The sequence below is a fragment of the Octopus bimaculoides genome, chromosome 1 (assembly GCF_001194135.2).
Source record: "Octopus bimaculoides isolate UCB-OBI-ISO-001 chromosome 1, ASM119413v2, whole genome shotgun sequence".
Classification (NCBI taxonomy): domain Eukaryota; kingdom Metazoa; phylum Mollusca; class Cephalopoda; order Octopoda; family Octopodidae; genus Octopus; species Octopus bimaculoides.
This window is the reverse complement of record NC_068981.1, coordinates 98,759,740-98,774,748: the sequence shown is the minus strand read 5'-3', so window position 1 is coordinate 98,774,748 and position 15,009 is coordinate 98,759,740. Positions and strand designations below refer to the sequence as shown.

The 15,009-nt window shown below is 37.2% G+C and overlaps 1 protein-coding gene across 1 annotated transcript in view; it reads right to left on the bottom strand.

Annotated features, from left to right (window-relative positions):
- Positions 1-1,397: 1,397 nt before the first annotated feature.
- LOC106876176 (protein HGH1 homolog) overlaps positions 1,398-15,009 on the bottom strand; it is a 17,882-nt gene continuing 4,270 nt past the window's right edge. Inside the window, exons 2-4 of the mRNA XM_014924607.2 lie at positions 12,572-13,250; positions 10,582-10,772; positions 1,398-2,256 (exon numbers count right to left, since the gene is read on the bottom strand). Coding sequence (XP_014780093.1) covers positions 2,005-2,256; positions 10,582-10,772; positions 12,572-13,238 — 1,110 coding nt within the window. The 5' untranslated portion in view covers positions 13,239-13,250 and the 3' untranslated portion in view covers positions 1,398-2,004. The remainder of the gene's footprint in view (positions 2,257-10,581; positions 10,773-12,571; positions 13,251-15,009) is intronic.

Below are 15,009 nucleotides of genomic sequence, written 5' to 3'. Positions count from 1 at the left end.
ATATATATATATATATATATATATATATATATATATATATATATACACACACACACACACATATATATATAGATACAGATATAAATATGACCCTCTCCGTGACTTTTGTTACCTGATCTAACAACTTGATGCCTCTGTAATTATTCGTATCTAAAGTGTCACCTTTACCCTTGTAGCTGTTGAGTATGGTACTGCTACACCAGTCATTGGGTATGACTCCTTCATGTATCACCTGATGGACTATATGGGTGACTAGGCTATAGCCGACACTGCCAGATATTTTGAGCATCTCTACAGTGATTCCTGATGGGCCAGGGAGCTTTCCCTGTCTTCATACTCTTGATTGCTTTATCTACCAAGATACTGTCAATTAGGATAGCTGATATATATACACATATATATCAGGTCATCCCATAAGTTCTGTCCGAATTTTGAATAAAGAAAACAAGTGATCAAATGTTATATTTAATTGAAATTTAATCATCAATGTACTTTCCCTGATTATCTATGACTTCCTTCCATCTATTTACAAGCTTTTTATTCCCATCAATGTAAAACTCTTTTGGTTTCAAAGCAAAGAACTCTGAAATGTCAGTTTTGACCTCCTGGCTTGCGAAAGTTATGTCCCCCAAATGATTCTGTAAACTACGAAAGAAATGGTAGTCTGAAGGAGCAAGGTCGGGAGAATAAGGTGAATGAGGAATTTTTTCCCAACCAAGCTCTTCGATCTTCTGTGATGTGATCTTTGCAGTGTGGGGTCACACATTGTCCTGATGAAACATCACTCTTTTTCGATCAACTAAAGCAGGGTTTTTTTTTCTTCAAAGCTTGGTTCAAACACTCTAATTGCTGACAGTAGACTTGAGCATTGATTGTTGCATTAGGTGGTAATTTTTTGTACTCATAAAACATTTGTGCCTCAAATGCTCTTTGGGTACTTATAGTAACTCAAAGCTCTTCAGTGAGTGTTTGAGTATATCCTCGAAGCACTTTTCTGCCACCTTGCTTGTGCTTGCTTTCTGCCAATTCACTGTAAGATAGTCTCTTGGGAAGTTGTGTATCAGGCATTTGAATAAAGTGGCTTACTCTGACTTGTATTCTCCTCAGCAATGTGTTAAGTGCTTGACAGATCAGCTTGAGAGAGGACCTCTGTGTTTGGGACCTTGTCTTGCCTAGTGACTTCGTTTCACCAGATACTGTTATCCTATCAGCTTTGAAAAATCTATAGCTAACAAAACAAAGGCACTTTGTAAGCTTATAAGCCTTACCATTAATAAAGATATATAAACACACATATAAATATATACATATATACACTCATGTATGTATACACACACACACACATAAAATAAATCCTTTATATAAGCATATGAACAATTAACTCTTTAGCATTCAGCTTACTTTCTGAAATGTAATGGTTATTTATTCACATTATTCTTTTCTACTCTAGGCACAAGGCCTGAAATTTTTGGAAAGGGACCAGTTGATTAGATCGACCCCAGTACGCAACTGGTGCTTAATTTATCGACCCTGAAAGGATGAAAGGCAAAGTCGACCTTGGCAGAATTTGAACTCAGAACGTAAAGACAGGCGAAATACCACTAAGCATTTCGCCCGGCATGCTAACGTTTCTGCCAGCTCACCGCCTTTTATTTATTCACATTGTTTTGAATCAATCATGCATTATCTCATAGCTTCAAGATTTTCATGATGTGATTGCTGATTTTCAGTAGGTGTGAAAGACCAGATCTGACTGGTTTGAAGATAGAACAGGAAGAATATTTAGGTTGGATATGGCTAGTTTAAATACTAAAAGTTATTCACCATTCAGTAATAAAATTGCTGTGATCCCCGCTATCAAGAAGACACTGAAGTAAATAAACACAGTCAGGAGTCTTGTTGACAGGGGTTACAACATATTTTAGCAGTAGTAAGCTTGAACAGATAACCATGTAATCAATAGAAGTGATGGAGTAAACTTAATCTGAAAATTTCAAAATATTTTTAAGAGTCATCAGATATCATTTTAAGATCTTCTTCATCTTCTTTCGAAAATTGTTTCTCCAGATTCTCAGGAATAACCACTTTGCTAAGATCTTCATGTTCTTTTGCTGGTTCATCTCCAATGAGAATGTCAATAAGGTTTTGGATGGCTATGTCATTAGCTTTGTCAGTTTCCCATTTATGTAGTTCCCGCATGATAATATAAGTGTTCTTTTCTTTGATATAGGTCCGTCCAGCTTGTGTGGCACACAACTGAAAGAGAAGCATAAATATTAGTCCACATTATTCAAAGATGTTTGAGAAAAAAAGTTTAAGCTTTATTAATTGCCACTTGTATCCTCTGCTGGTCCCTGCTTGTTTCTGACAAAAAAACCACCTCTCTGCCCTCTCAAATAATCCCACGCCCCACTTAGTTACAAAGGTTTTTCCTTTCCTGCCTTTATCTCTTTTCTTGTTATTTCCTATCTTGCAAATCATTTGGCAACCCTACAAGTGCCAGTGGCATAAAAAAGCACCCAGTATACATTGTAAAGTGATTAGCATGAGGAAGAGCATCCAGCCATAGAAAGCATGTCAAAGCTGACACAGATCACAACGCAGCCTTGTGGCTCACTGGATCAGGTTAAACTGTTCAACCCAGGCCAACATGAAACACAGACTTTAAATGATGATGATGAATGGTGATGATTTTTCTTTTAACAAATTTATTTTCAAGTTTTAAATCATGGATAATTAGTTTCTTGAGGCATGGAAGCAAATGTTAAAATGATACTCACAGATATCATCTAATTTTAATCCATTAATACTAAGGCACAGACATAGCTATGTGGTTAAGACGTTTGCTTCTCAGCTGCATGGATTTGGGTTCAGTTCTGGAGTGCAACATCCTGGACAAGTGTATTTTACTATAGCTAAATAATGGTGTTGATTTAATTAAGTAATCTCTGCCAGAAAATGTGTGAACTTGCGTCAGTATTAGAAATCATTATTATTAACCCTAGGTGGTAAGCTGGCAGAATCATTAGCACACCAGGCAAAATGCTTAGCGGCATTTTGTCCATCATTGTGCTCTGAGTTCAAATTCCATCAAGGTCAACTTTGCCTTTCATCCTTTCAGGGTCAATAAATTAAGTACCAGTAAAACAGCGATGTAATCGATGTAAAACATCGACTAAATTGAGTACTAAAACAATAAATACCAGTAAAATATTGATGTAATCAACTAGTGCCCTCCCACAAAATTTCAGGCTTTATTATTAACCTTAGGTGGTAAGCTGGCAGAGTTGTTAGCATGTCAGACAAAATGCTAGATAATATTTCTTCCGGTTCATTACATTCCAAGTTCAAATTCCATCTTGTCCCTTTCCTTGTGCAAAAATTAGAAATAATTGTTATAATTAACCCTTTTGATACCAACCAGGCTGAGGCCACCCCTGACTCTATGATACAAACTTCCTAATTTTAAAATGATCCAAACAAAAACCTTCCATCAAAATTTCATGTTAGTTCATGTTTCAAACACCAGCTTAATAATGACAATATTATTTTACTAAATTATTCATCATTTTCAAAATTAATTGAAACAAAGGCAGTGTATTTCAACAGAAATATGGTAACAAAAGGGTGAATATACATATGCGCAGCGCTATTCGTGTGGCAAGTTTTCTACAGCCAGATGCCCTTCCTGCCGCCAACCCCCACCTGTTGCCAAGTGAGCTAAGCATAATAGGAGAGTAGTGGATGACTTAATCAGAAGAGCAACAAAACTTTTTTTTTGAAGCCTGGTACTTATTCTATCAAACCCCTTTGCCAAACCACTAAGTTACAGGGATGAAAACACACCAAGACTGGTTGTCAAGCAGCTTAATAATGACAACATTATTTTACTAAATTATTCCTTATTTTCAAAACTGAAAGACATACACACAAACACATACATACAATGGGCTTCTTTCAGTTTCCATGTACCAAATCCACTCACATGGTTTTGGTCAGCCCGAGGCTATAGTAGAAGACACTAGCCCAATGTGCCACACAATGGAACTGAACCCAGAACCATGTGACTGGGAAGCAAGCTTCTTACCACACAGCCACACCTGTACCTATAATCATTTTTCACATTATTTTTATTTTTCTTCTCAAAATTATTTTCACTTTTTTTTAATTCATGGCACCACCACTAGCCAACTGTAGAACTTTGAAGAATTTTATTTCAAATTATGTTCTACTTTCTTTGTAATTTGTTATCATTTGTTTTTGTTTTCTTGTTTTTCTTCCTCCTGCTAAACCATCTCCAAAAGACTAATTAACCAAACTGTACCAACAATGTTGTCCCTTCTGTTTTTTGGGGTTTTTTTTAATATTTCCCATTAAAATAACTGTAAAAGACTTCTTCATCATCACCCCAACTCCTCCAAATCTCTCATTCTCTTTCTCTAAATGTCTCTTTTCATCAGGAAGCAGAGAATAAAGGAAATGCCAACTTCATGTTTTCTTGGTATTTTCCAACTAAATTTTTTTGCATAATTCCAAAGTAAACATTACATTTAATGCCAAAAGTTAGATACATATATACACACATTCACGCATGCACACACATTTTCTTTCCCTCACTCTAATGTACAATAAAACTTATGTGTGTGTACACACACACACACACACACACACACATATATATATATATCATATATATACATACATGTGTGTGTAAATCATGTGCATGTGTGTGTATATATACACACATATACATATATATACACATATACATGTATATATACATACATACATGTATGTAAATATATATACATACACATACACACACACACACATGCATACATACATACATACATACATATATATATATATATATATATATATATATATATATATATATATATATCAATGAAAAATATTTCAATACAAATGTATTAATTTCCAGCAAAAATATCGGTGCCTTGTTGTACCACTCTTTTGAATTTATATATATATATATATATATATACATACACATGGTATACACACACACTTATTTTAACTTAAATCACGTAAGTGAAAAATTAAAACAATTTATTTAATAACAGTTTCAGATGTTGGCACAAGGTCAGCAAGTTCACAGAAGTGGGTACGTCAATTACATCAACTCCAGTAGTCAAATGGCACTTATTTTTTATCAACCCTGAAAAGATGACAGGCAAAACTGACCTCAGCAGAATTTGAACTCAGAACATAAAGATGGACAAAGTGCCACTCAGCATTTTTGCCCAGCATACTAACAATTCTGCCAGCTCGCTACCTTAACAAATAATAAAAACAATAATAACACAAATAAAAACATTAATAAAGAATATTTTTTAAAGCCTTGGTATAAAGCCTGCAAATTTGTAAAAATTGGGGCTAAAGCAGACCCTCCATCGACCCAGTTGTCCAAATCTTGCAATATACATGTATGTTACTGAGTATTCTATAGACATGTGTACGCTGATCATAGGTGTCAGACCAAACCAGTATGCCACAATATGGTAAGGCTGAGTCTTTGAATTACAGGCTGTGTATAGGGACAGGCATGGCTGTATTTGTTAAGAAGTTCACTTCCCAAGCAGGACACATGCTTCTCTACATTTAGCTGTAGAACATAAATGGCAGTTTATTATTGAATGTTGCTTGCACTGAACTAACATCTTTCTCTCTAAGAGTAGATTTACCATTTACTTAATACCATAATGCTACAGCTAATAATAAATCATCAACACTCATTCAGAGGTAGAAAACACTCTGGAAATCTATGCTGCTTAGAGTTTAGTTACTATTAATATATTTTTATAGATGTAAGCATCAAAAAGCTATTTAAAAAAGTTTGTTCATCAGGATGACATCTCTGGGTAATTTTTTCAGAGTTATTTTTTGATATGCTAATTTTCATGTGTAATTGTACATCCACTTAGAGATTCAGTTATTACTTTGGTAAGCATGGTGAAGTCTGTGCTTTGCTGAAGAGGTCTAATAACATCAAAACATTCCAAACTTATCTCCCCTACTAGCCAAAATAATTAAAACAATATTCAACATTGAGTTTATGTTACCTTTTTCACTGCAAAATTATTTTTAATTAACTATTTTTTTATGTTCTCTACATCAAATGATACCACTATTATTATTTTTTTCATTTTTGTAATATAGCTGACATCTCTGAGTAATTTTCCAGTGAATATACTGTTTAAATAATGCAAAAACTTCTGTTCTTCAATTTTGTACAGTTTAGGTAAGATTTGTTTTATGACCTCTTAAACTTAAATCATCCATTCTAACCTCGTCTAACTTCTAGTGAACTCTTGAAGTTGCTATATATGCTGTCTCTCCTACATTGTTCAGTTATCTATCCATGTAGGATCAGTGGATTGAGTTTTTACTTTTATATCATTGTTATCATTTGCCACATTCCTCTTTAAATATCTAATTTACATAAAATTAGGAATCATATCATGGGCCCTGATAAATACACATTTATCTTAGCTTAATGGAAAAGACACTGAACAAAACTCAACTAACAAACAACCACTGCCAACACCCAGCCAAACCTAATGCTATATCATTTCAGTCTTTCTTGCAAATCCTCTAAAATCTCTTTCTTTACTACAACTATAAGGGCCTAGTGAAGGTATGTGGCCTAGTGGTTAGGGTGTTACACTCACAATCATAACATTGAGGTTTCAATTCCTGAAATGAGCGTATGCTATGTTTTTGAGCAAAACATTTTATTTCATGCTGCTCCAGTCCACTAAGATGTAAATGATTTCCAGCAATACCTGAGAAGTTAACTTTATGACAGACTGGCATCCCATCCAGGGAGGGAGGGGGGCTGTAATCTCAGTCACTTATACACCACAGAAACTAAGTTAAACTCCAACCTTATGAATTTTAGGACTTATGACAGGCTTTCTGTCCACATCTAAGTATAACAGCCTCAATGCATGTGTTCTGGTGGCTCTATATATGCCCATTACTTCCTACTGCATCTCGTTCTTCAGTTAAATTTCAAATCATGTTACTTTGATTCCTTCCTTTCAAACTTCAACCTTCTTGAGCAATGATTCTCAACCATTTTTTTTTTGCCTATTTTACTCTCCTGGACCTCCATAGCCATTCAATGTATACAAAAAAAGATCCCACAGTATTTTTATAATTAAATGTTATTACAAATTGTACTGAAAAATTATTTTGATATTTTGTTTATTGTGGAAGTATAAGCAATTCACTTCACTGCACAAACTTTAACAGCAAAATCTTATATGAACTTCCAAGAGCCACACAGACCCCAGCTGAGAACCACTGCTCTTGAGCAACACACCTCTACATTCTAGTGGAGGCGTGTGGCTTATTGATTAGGGTGTTGAACTCATGATCATAAGATTGTGGTTTCGGTTCCTGTACTGGGCACCACGTGCTTTTGAGCGAAACAATTCATTTAACATTGCTCCAGTCCACTCAGCTGGCAAAAATGAGTAATCCTGCAAGATCAGCGTCCTGTCCAGGTGGGGAATATATATGCCGTGAAACCGGCCCTTATGAATCAGTATGACTCGAGAAGGTAACTTAACCTCTTTTTTTTACCTCTATACAAGCCTTCTCTACATCTACCTATGAGCAAGCTGAACGTTAATCACACTAATCGTGTTACAGTTGTCTCCCTTTTAGGAGTTTTTTGAGACAGCTTTGAGCACTGCTCCTTTTATTAAACACTGACGGTAAAATGTTTCACTAAACAGCCATGGGTTGGATTTACTTCAAATATACAATAACTATGTAACAACAATAACTATATCTACATATAGTATTTGTTGTTGTTATTTATCCTCAGCTCAACTCTGAACAAGCTGAACTGGGATCAAAAACATTCTAGCTATGATAATCTTATCTTCTTTTTAAGGGCCTCTAAACCAGTGCTCCACAACCCTTTTTCACTTGTGGTACACTTACATTGTGGAGGCGCAATGGCCCAGTGGTTAGGGCAGTGGACTCGCGGTCATAGGATCGCGGTTTCGATTCCCAGACCAGGCGTTGTGAGTGTTTATCGAGCAAAAACACCTAAAGCTCCACGAGGCTCCAGCAGGGGATGGTGGCGAATCCTGCTGTACTCTTTCACCACAACTTTCTCTCACTCTTACTTCCTGTTTCTGTTGTGCCTGTAATTCAAAGGGTCAGCCTTGTCACACTGAATATCTCCGAGAACTACATTAAGGGTACACGTGTCTGTGGAGTGCTCAGCCAGTTGCATGTTAATTTCACGAGCAGGCTGTTCCGTAGATCGGATCAACTGGAACCCTCGACGTCGTAAGCGACGGAGTGCCAACAACAACAACAACAACACTTATATTCTTTTCAAAATTCAGGGTTCCCTTGAATTTAAAATATAACTAAAAGTATAGGGGAAAAAATTATATTCAGGTCACACTGTGGCACACTTAACATCATCTTGTGGCACATCAGTGTGCCATGGTATACCAGCTGCAGAGCACTAATCTAGACTAATCCATCTGTCATTTCCTTTTTAACATGGTGAGTTTGAATTAAGAGAGATTTTTCAGTTATTTCTTGCTGGATGATTGACCACATAGAGACACAATCACTGTTGTTTTTTGTTGCTATTTATTGTAGAAAACCCCAGTATGGGTTCTGATTGAGCTGGGATTAGCAATAGAAACAGCCAAACAAATACTTTATCTGACAGCTGTTGGTTAAAAAGCTCACTTTGCAGCCATGTGGTTTAAAATTCTGTCTCACTGCCTTGTACCTTGAGTAAATGTCTCCTACTGTAGCCCCAGGTCAACCAATGTTTTGGGAGAATATTTGGCAAATGGAAATTGTGTGGAAGCCCATTGTGTGCATGTGTGTGTGTACATATATATATATATATATATATATATATATATATATATATATATATATATATATATATATATCTTGTACTTGTTTCAGTCATTTGACTGTGGCCATGTTGGAGCACCACCTTGAAGAATTTTAGTTAAATTAACACGAGTACTTATTTTTTTTTAAAGCCTGACACTTATTCTATCGGTCTCTTTTCCCAAACTGCAAAGTTACAGTGAGTTAAACACACCAAAACCAGTTGTCAAGCCGTAAGGTGGAGGATAAACACAGATACACATATAAATATATGCATAAATATATGACAGGTTTCTTTCAATTTCCATCTACCAAATCCACTCACAAGGCTTTGGTCGGGCTCAGGCTATAGTAGAAGAAACTTGCCACACAGTGGGACTGAACCCGGAACCATATGGTTGGGAAACAAGCTTCTTACCACACAGCCACTCTTGCACCTATATTTTATGTGTGTGTGTCTTTGTGCTTGTTCCCCACACCACTACTAGACAACCAATGTTGGTTTGTTTACATCCTCGTAACTTAACAGTTTGGTGAAAGCGGCTGATAGAATAAATACCAGACTTAAAATAGATATGTATTGGAGTTAATTTGTTTGGCTGCATACTTTAAGGAGGTGTCCCAACATAGCCACAACCCAATGAATGAAGTAAGGAAAAATGAAATGTACCTTACGAAAGAGATGACAGAGAACTAAGCCATGTGGCACATTGCTGTACTCGAGAAGACCTGCCCACCACAACAGAACTGGGATTCTAACATCAAGGTGCCACATATAAAGCACTAGTGTGAGTGCTGGTGCCACCTAAAAAGCACTCGTGCTGGTGCCACATAAAAAGCACCCAGTACACTCTGTGAAGTGGTTGGCATTAGGAAGGGCATCCAGCTATAGAAACCAAACCAAAACAGACTATGGAACCTGGTGCAGCCCCCTAGCCTTACCAGTTCCTGTCAAGCCGTCCAATCCAAGCCAGCATGAAAAACAAGACCTTAAATGTTAATGATGATGATGTTGCTGCTGCTGCTGCTGCTAATGATGATGATACCATGACCAATGATCTCAACATGGGGTACATGCAACAGAGATTAGAAACCCACAAATAGGGACAAAGTAGAGATACAATATGTTGTTGTTGACACTCCGTCGCTTACGACGTCAAGGGTTCCAGTTGATCCAATCAACGGAACAGCCTGCTCGTGAAATTAACATGCAAGTGGCTGAGCACTCCACAGACACGTGTACCTTTAATGTAGTTCTCGGGGATATTCAGCGTGACACAGTGTGACAAAGCTGATCCTATTGAATTACAGGCACAACAGAAACAGGAAGTAAGAGTGAGAGAAAGTTGTGGTGGAAGAGTACAGCAGGGTTCGCCACCATCCCCTGCTGGAGCCTCGTGGAGCTTTAGGTGTTTTCGCTCGATAAACAATCACAACGCCTGGTCTGGGAATCGAAACCGCGATCCTTTGACCGCGAGCCCACTGCCCTAACCACTGAGCCATTGCGCCTCCACAGAGATACAATAATGGTAACAGAAACAGCAAAAGGACAGCATAAAGACGGCAATGGTAACATATTAAGGAGAGCAGTGGAGTGATATGAGACTGCATTGTAGACATATAAGAGACAATAAATGGAATCAGATATATTAGAGAAAGCAAGCAATTAAGTCAAACCTGAAAAACTGCATCGATCAATGTTCTTCGTATTTCTGGGTCAATTTCCCGAGTTTTGTCAGGTGAAAGGTACTGGAGATCCAGTGGTAAGCTGGCATTGTCTTCATCATCAAATTCTTCCGGACCAGCAAGAGGTAAGAGTAGATAAGGCAAAATGTCAACCATGTTACTTATTAACCAATCGTGGCAACCTGAAATGAGAATAAAATGTTGGCTTGCGACCTAAGATAAGGTTTACACAGAAATGGGACGGGACAAGATCAAATCCCTTGATGTTGAGCTCCAAAGACGCATTGATATAGAAAGAAGAAGACTAATAATATGTTGTACAATTGCCACAAATCAACCTGTACCAACATGGAAAATAGATTCTTTCATTGGTTCCAGCTATGCTGGGATATTGCCTTTAAGGGTTTTATCCATCCCAGTACTTTACCTGATACTTTTCTCGACTTTGGAAGTGGGCAAAAAGTGAAGTGAGTAATGTCGATAAGGCATAAAGGGAAGTAACTGATACAGAGCTCAAAACATCATCCCACCCTTATTTCTAGCAATGCTGGTGCTAACTAGTACCGATAGTCACTTTATTGACGTCTGTAGTTCTGCCTTTCGGTTGTAAATTGCAAATAAGCCATCTTTATTATTTACACACACAAACCCAACACAAACACACACACACATGCATACACATATATACACTGCACACACATACATGAACACACACACACACACACATACAATGGGAGTCTAGGAAAGACCCTCCAGAGGTCAATAACATTATTTATGTGAACATTTCTGGTGGTGGATAGTAGTCTCCAGGTTTTTCATATTAAAGGCTTGGGTCTCATTTAACATCCAATCAAAGCTCAAATATTGATCTGAGTACTGGTATAGCAAATACATTGTGGGCCACTGATGTTTTGCATGGAGAAAACACTGTGAGTCATGTTTTCATTCAACATTTTCATTGGTTATACTTACCTTGTCACAAATGACATTACAGGATATCTTTTGATCAATCCTCATAGGATATCAGATAAATAGTCTGACAATTAATAAAGATGTTATAATAGTGGCTTGTAATTTCCTTTGGTTTATAATTAGATATGAACAAATTCCACTGCTTTATCCTTTGGGATTGTCAAAACCAGATGAAGATTCTTCATATCATTCTGTATATAATCCTCAGGTTGTCTATAAAGAAGCTATGTGTCAGGTTAAATGTTTCTGATCTTGTAAGTCAATTATATACCCTTCACATTTCCTCAAACAAAAGTAATATGAGATTCATTGCAAGTCCAGACAGCATCATAGAGAGACTGTCTTCCTCAATTGCACCTGTGCAATACTTTATCTACCATAGATAACACAATCACTTCCTGTATTTAACTTACAGATGATGGCCAGAAGGAAACAAGATTGTTCTATAGTTTTAATTATGGGCTCTAGAAGTATATATGCATGTTTCTGCATGTATATGTCTGTGTATATGCGTATTCTTTTATTTGTTTCAGGCAATTGACTGTGGCCATGCTGGAGCACCGCCTTAAACGGTTTTAGTCAAAGAAATCGACCCTAGGACTTATTCTCTGTAAGCCTCGTACTTATTCTATTGGTCTCTTTTGCCAAACTGCTAAGTTATGGGGATATAAACATACCAACATCAGTTGTCAAGTAGTTATGCGAGACAAACACACACACACACATAAATAAACACATACATATATATGTGATGATGATGATGCTCTGTGTGTGTGGGGGGGGGGGCGTGCAACAAGCTTCTTTCAGTTTCCATCTACCAAATCCACTCACAAGTCTTTGGTCAGCATAAGGCTATAGTAAAAGACACTTGCCCAAGGTGCCTTGCAGTGGGACTGAACTCAGATTGCATTGTAACATTACTTTTTTATATAGTGGCATACAGCCATGATGACAATAATGACAAGAAACAAAATATAGTAACTTCATCCAACAAAAAAATGTAACTTACTTGTATCAAAGCAACAATTCTTTATAACACCAGCACAGCCTTTCCTTCTGATTGAGGATTTCTCAAAAGACAGGAACGGGATGAGTTTGGTAATCAGCTGCCTTTCTTTGTCAAGTAATATTCCACGAATTTGAGAAACTTGTGACAAGTTGCACAACACAAGAGATAAATGATGCAAACAACAGCCTTCTTTGTTATAATTTAGTTTAACCAAGGCTGAAACTATTTTCTCAACAACACTATTAATTTTGTCTTCAGGAAACCATTTAGTTATAATGGCAGCACATTGCTCAGTTCGGCTCACATTAGAAAGTAACATACACATCATGTCAGCAAGCCCAAATTCCCTGTCAGTAATTTTATCAAAAGCTTTCAATCCAAAGGCTTCAGCTTCTTGGAGTTTCAGGAACTTTTCAGCAATATCAGTATCAGCAAGAATGTTAATTAAAATAGTAATTGCTTGTTTTGAAACTTCATAATAAATATCTGCAGTTAACACCATTAAGTTTTTTAACGTTTCTGATTTTGACAAGACTTTTTTACCAACTTCATGTTCAGAGTATGAAACACCAACATCCAATGCCATTTTCTTTACTTCTAATGTAGCAGTAGGCAACAGACAGGGAAGAACTAATGAATTTAGTTCTTTCTCATCAATGTCAGCCATTTCGGAAAAGCTCTGAAAAAGAGAGAAAAAACAAGTATTTAAAAAAAAAAAAAGGTTATTTATTATCAGCTACAGCATCCTCATCATCACCATTTTTAATGTCCACTTTTGCATGCAAGCATGGCTCAGAGGAAAATTGACAAGGTATATTTTTCACAGCCCAATGCTTCTCCTGTCACCAACCCTCACCTGTTCCCAAGTAAGGTAACTTTTTCCCATAATCAGACATTTTTATGAAAGATTGAAAATGAAGGACACCACTGTATGACTGTGACATTCATTTACAATCATCACGTGATGTCAAACCAAGGGTGCACTAATTCATATACACACACAGATACATATAATTAATTATATATGTATATAAGTGCAGGTGTGGCTGTATGATAAGTTTGCTTCCCAACCACATGGCACTTTGAGCAAGTGTTTTCTGACCAAAGTCTTGTGAGTGGATTTGGTAGATGGAAATTGAAACAAGCCTGCCTTATATATGAGGTCTGATCAATAAGTATCCGCACTGTTGTCATAGTAACGAAGCTAAAGCACATAGAGTAAAGCCACTTGGCAAAGTTTGACCTTGAACTCTGCTATGCATGTGCACTAAGTTTTAACATTCTACCTCACTTTCACTGTTTATAGCACTGCTTGGAAGGAAGGTGTGTAGCATGTGATCGTTCCATTGACCATGATAGGGAAAGTTGTCATGGCTTTACCTGCTCAGAGGCCTACACAAAGTTGCAGAAAGTGTGTGGAGAGGAGTGTATGAACCTCACACAAGTGTATGTGCGATTCAGACGTTTCCAAGATAGCTAAAAAAATGTCGATATTAACAAACGTTCTGGGAGACCCGCAACCAGCAGAATTGAGAAAAACATTGCAGATGTATGTGCAGATGTGAGGGGAAAACACCATCTGTGAGTTATCGGAGGATGTGCAGATTAGTTACAGTTCAGTCTATTATCACTGAAGATTTAGGTAAGACACACGTGTCTGCCAAGTTTGTGCCAAAACTGCTTTTAGCTGACCAAAGAGACACTAGGGTTTCAGTTGCACAAGATCTCCTTGATTGTGTTGAGAACAATGTAAAACTTTTTGAAAACTTTGTGTAGGCCTCTAAGCAGGTATCACCAAGCTTTTGGCAAAATTTGATGCAGATTCTCTGCTCAACTTTCTCTGTCATGGTCAATGCGACGATTACACACTACACACCTTCCTTCCAAGCACTGCTGTAAACAGGAGAAGTGAGTTAGAATGTTAAAACTTAGTGCAGATGCACAGCAGAGTTCAATGTCAATCTATGTCAAGCAGCTTGACTCTGCCTGCTTTAGCTTCGTTACTATGGCAACAGTCTGGATAGTTATTGATCGGACCATGTGTATATATACTCTCTTTTTTACTCTTTTACTTGTTTCAGTCATTTGACTGCGGCCATGCTGGAGCACCACCTTTGTAGTTGAGAAATTCGACCCCAGGACTTATTCTTTGTAAGCCTAGTACTTATTCTATCGGTCTCTTTTTGCTGAACCGCTAAGTTATGGGGACGTAAACACACCAGCATCGTTTGTCAAGTGATGTTGGGAGGACAAACACAGACACACAAGCATATACATATATATCCATATATACGACGGGCTTCTTTCAGTTTCCGTCTACCAAATCCACTCACAAGGCTTTGGTCGGACCGAGGCTATAGTAGAAGACACTTGCCTAAGGTGCCACGCAGTGGGACTGAACCCAGAACCATGTGGTTCATAAGCAAGCTACTTACTAG